The following is a 4,813-nucleotide window of genomic DNA, read 5'->3' on the forward strand; positions in this document are numbered from 1 at the left end:
GGTACCCTAGCAACCGCATAGCAACACCCTAGCAACCCTCCAGAGTACCTTAGCAACCACATAGCAACAACCTAGCAACCGCCTAGAATACCCTAGCACTACATCTATCTATCTATCTATCTATCTATCTATCTCTGACAGAATGTATTGCCTTCAAAACTTTCAAACTTCAAGCTTTTAAACCTACTTTAAACTTCAAACTATTTCAGACTGAAAACCATCAAACTTAAAAAATTTTAAACTCCTTAAACTTTTTAAACTTTTCAAACTTTTTCAAACTTTCTGGTCCGGCTTTCTCAAGCCAACTTAAAGTTTGTCTTGACGAACTTTTTTATCTAGTTTCGATATCAAATTGAACAGTATTTTTAAAAGCCTCAGAAAAAAGTTAAAAACGCCTAGAATAGTCTGTACCTACAAACTTCTGAAAAATGAATTTGCCAATGAAACCTCCTATAAAACTAGGATATATAGGCCTTATATTTGAGAAATAAAAACAGTAAAAATAAATTAATTTTCGACTTTTATTTGTATTTAGCCTTCATACAAACAAGAAATGTGAAATCACCGTCAAATAAACATATGACTCCCAGATCCACCTTATTAATATTAAGGGATAAGTTCACTTCCAGAAAAAAAAAAATCCTGATAATTTACTCACCCCCATGTCATCCAAGATCCAAAGATCCTTTCTTTCTTTATGTTTCTTTACGTAAGAAATTATGTTTTTTGAGGAAAACATTCAAGTATTTTTCTCCATATAGTGGACTTCAATGGTGGCCAACGATTTCAAGGTCAAAAATGCAGTTTCATCGCATCTTCAAAGGGCTTTACACAATCCCAGCCGAGGGGATTTATCTTTTTTATAGATTTATCTAGCAAAACGATCAGGCATTTTCTTAAAAATAATTTATTTATACACTTTTTAACCACATGCTCAGCTAGCATTAGCTCTGCGAGTGTTTACAAAGTGAACAAGCAAAAAAAGTCAAATGCCCTTTACAAAAAAGGTAAAACAACGATGTCGGATGATTTTAAAGTTGGAGGAGAAAATGAGATGGAGTTTTTAAACGAAGTACAAAGACAAAGAACTAACCACGCGTGACCTTTCCAACATGATTACGTACTGTGTGAAGACACGCATGCACATTGCAGAGCTAGAGCAAGCTGAGCATTTGAGGTTAAAAAGTGTATAAACATATTTTTAAAGAAAATGACTGATCGTTTCGCTAGATAAGACCCTTATTCCTCGGCTGGGATCGTGTAGAGCTCTTTTAAGCTGCATTGAAACTGCATTTTGGACCTTGAAATCATTGGCCACCAATGAAGTCCACTATAAGGACAAAAATCCTAGAATGTTTTCCTCAAAAAACGCCATTTCTTTGCGACTGAAGAAAGAAAGACATGAACATCTTGGATGAAATGTGGGTGAGTATCTGGAGACGGGCTTATTGAAAATGCAAACTCTTGCTCTGCCAGCAGGAGGTGTGTTTGGAGTGGCAGAAACAGCAGCTTCCCCAGTAACGGCTGTACACTACGCAGCGCTGCGCTCATGAACGCTACTTTATTAGATAAAACAAAAGCTGTGTCCAAAAGCCTAGGCAGCTGACTTGCTGCCTCGCTGCCTTATGAGGCAATGACTTTGCAGGAAGCGTTTTAGCACAAAGGCACCTCATAAAACTGATTTCGGACAGGTTTCTGAAGCAGCGTAACGGTTTAATGATCTACAACAAAATAGAACGAGTTTTGGTGATAACTAAACGAATATTTAATTACTATAATACGGATTTATTGCTAGAAATCACATCAAAAGTGCAAAAAGTTAGTCAGAAGTATACATTTACACACAAACTGATCACCAAACGCAACTTTCAGACGTCATCTTTATTTTTTATCCCAACCGTCACGGAATGGAATGCACAGGATTGTGGGATATCAAAGACAGCGAAGGATACATCTATGCTGCCTTCAAAATTCGATCATAAGAAGGTACCTCCGGAGACAGGAAGTGAAGCAGAATTTGGATTCGGACGTGCCTTTATGTCTTCCTGCCTTGGAATGCTGCCTCCGAAGGCAGCATTTTAGAGCTTTCGGATGCAGCCAAAAACTACAGAATACCCAAGACGTGTCACTTGTATAGTTTTGAATGGGGGGCGCTCTATCGAACAAAGCCCCGCCTTCTGAGCAAAAGAGCCAATCGCAAATCGGTAAAGGCAGCTCGTCACTGCATCTGCCGTTAGAAGTCCCGGTTGCTATAGAAACAGTCAGCATTCTGAGACATGCGCTTAGGACTGCTTTTTTAACACTATTTGAGCAAAAGAAATAACATTTATGAGACAGTTGTTGCCAGAATTCATTGGTGATTTCAAATATGAAATTTAATCGTAAGCTTGGTGAACAGTTTTGGAGAATTTGATGTTTCCCCATTCAAAGAGATAGGAGCTGCACTTGCATGCCCGAGGGGCATTTTAAAGATGGCCGCCGAGTGGCATGACTTGTCTTAAAGGTACTTTGATAAAATGAAAATGCCATCGAAACTTCTGAAGACAGTCAGTTCCTTTCAAAGATACATTCATATAAAATACCCGCGACGCATTTTGAATTTGAAAAGTGTAGTGCTCATGTCAACCGCCACAGATAAATCAATGTATATGGGAAACACTGGTAATGTATATTGAAATATCGGTAATGTGTTTAAAAATCATATCCCCGTTATTGAAAAAAAAAAAAAAATCTCGATATATATTGATATTGAATTATTGTCCAGCCCTAGTACAAAATATATAGGCTATAGTTTGCATATGTGTTTTTGTTTAGTATAGTATTTCATACATCAGGTTTTAATGGCTCATATAAGCAATTAATTGCAATTCAGTGATTATTGAGAGACAAATAAACCTTCCTCAAAAGCATGTTGTGTCATATCCGACATTTACTTTTAAACATGAAAATTTTTTTTTTTTTTTTTTACATAAAAATTATAAATGCAAAATCAAGAAAACTCAAGCTGGTTCAGCCCAGTACATGTTCATCTTGAATTATTACTAACAGTATAAAAGTTATTCTTACATTTAAATTATAAAAATCATGAAAGATTTCACAGTGAAAATACTTTACTTGATAAAAAAGCAGATTGCGTACAACAGGTTTATCAGCAAAGTTTTGATCATGTTAATAATTTATAGGCCCTAGAAATTTGTGTATCAAATATGATACAGTAGGCCAATATATTAATAAATAGACATGATTGTTTAACACAATATTACAACAAATGTTTTAAATGTAGCTAAAATGTTGTAACACATTGCCAAACAAGCATTCGGTTTTCAATCAGATTATAACCGCAAAGGGGCGACGTGACATACAAACATTCAGATCAAAAATAAAACTGTTTTTTAATAAATAAATAAACAAATATGTATTATTTGTGTTCTAATAAGATCAAAATAGCAATAAATGAATTTCCTGATGTCTCTTTATGGTCTTGCTTTTTTTAGGGTTAATATAGTATGTATTGAAAGTACCTGCATCCTGGAGAAAACTCTTGATCTCGGGGTGTCTGTGTGTGATTCATGATGAAGAGTGAGATCTCCAGCACTTACTCTGTGTGGAAATGACAAACTAATCATTCAGCTGAACGGATCCTGAGAGTCGAGAAACAGCATTCACTCAAATAGGCTACACAATCTTAGTCTTATGTGAACACAAATGCTGAAATCAACCACAGACAACACGAAACAGCAACGAAACAACTTAATTTGTTTAAAAATAAAGTTATCAAACACATATCAAGAACACACATCCTGCCGGAGAAAAATGAAAGCGGAAGTCAACTGCAGCATCGACTCACCAGCGCTTCCTCAGCCAGTGAGTGACGTCACATGCATTCTCCACATGCACCTTCTTCTTCTGGTGTTTTATGGCGGTTTGGCAAGCCAACGTAAAAGGTGCCTCGCTTCCATGTATAACCATGCATATCAAAGCAGATGCCAAACCACATATTTAAAGGGGTCATATGATGCGATTTCAATTGTTCCTTTCTCTTTGGAGTCATAAACATATTACATTACACCAAATACACCAAATAATGTTATTTTTAGCAACAGCATATGACCCGTTTAAATATTACTAAAATCTACCCATATAACCTTAACTTGAATGACTGACGTCTGTCTGTTCTAAACAAGTCATAGTCATCTGGGTTTTGAATTGAAGATTTACTCATATGTTCCTAAAGCCAGACTGGTTTTCACTGATTTGAGTGCAAAGGTCAATTACATTTCTGCCATGGAGATCCAGGAATCAATCATTTATTTATTCAAAAAACTTCGTTGGCCAAATCTTACAAAAACATGCAGAGGTCATATTCTCCCAAAATGAATAAAATAAATTATTATTTTGCATTTTAAATTAGGACCATATCCAATTATTTTTATGACAATTAAGAACATTTACCTCTACATTTCATTGTTTCGCTGTTCTGCGTGCATTTTTTTTTTATTCATGTTATTCTCAATTATTTTCATTAGATTCTCAGTTATGTAACACAATGGGTTTTTTTTATGCAAATAAGCACAAATTAAAGGAAGACCAAGAAATACTACCTTAAAACTCTAGAAATACTGTACAATTAAAATTATTATTTGTGACAGAAATAAAAAGAAATTAATGATCCCACCAGTCCTTATTTTCTTTATGCAGAATATAATTGCTACTTTCTTTTGATTTGAGAAAATATGGCCAAGACATACAGATGTAATCCAATTCCATTTCTCAATTTTTGCAATATTTTAAATGAATGAATAAATGAATAAAT

General features: G+C 35.0%; 1 protein-coding gene across 1 annotated transcript in view; it reads right to left on the bottom strand.

Moving 5' to 3' along the window:
* The window catches only part of LOC107745008 (NACHT, LRR and PYD domains-containing protein 3-like), a 35,174-nt gene extending 31,463 nt beyond the window's left edge, over positions 1-3,711 (bottom strand). The window contains exon 1 of the mRNA XM_016558847.1: positions 3,522-3,711. Coding sequence (XP_016414333.1) covers positions 3,522-3,571 — 50 coding nt within the window. The 5' untranslated portion in view covers positions 3,572-3,711. The remainder of the gene's footprint in view (positions 1-3,521) is intronic.
* Positions 3,712-4,813: the final 1,102 nt, after the last annotated feature.

The sequence above is a fragment of the Sinocyclocheilus rhinocerous genome, unplaced genomic scaffold, assembly GCF_001515625.1.
Source record: "Sinocyclocheilus rhinocerous isolate Xijiao unplaced genomic scaffold, SAMN03320098_v1.1 scaffold881, whole genome shotgun sequence".
NCBI classification, from domain to species: domain Eukaryota; kingdom Metazoa; phylum Chordata; class Actinopteri; order Cypriniformes; family Cyprinidae; genus Sinocyclocheilus; species Sinocyclocheilus rhinocerous.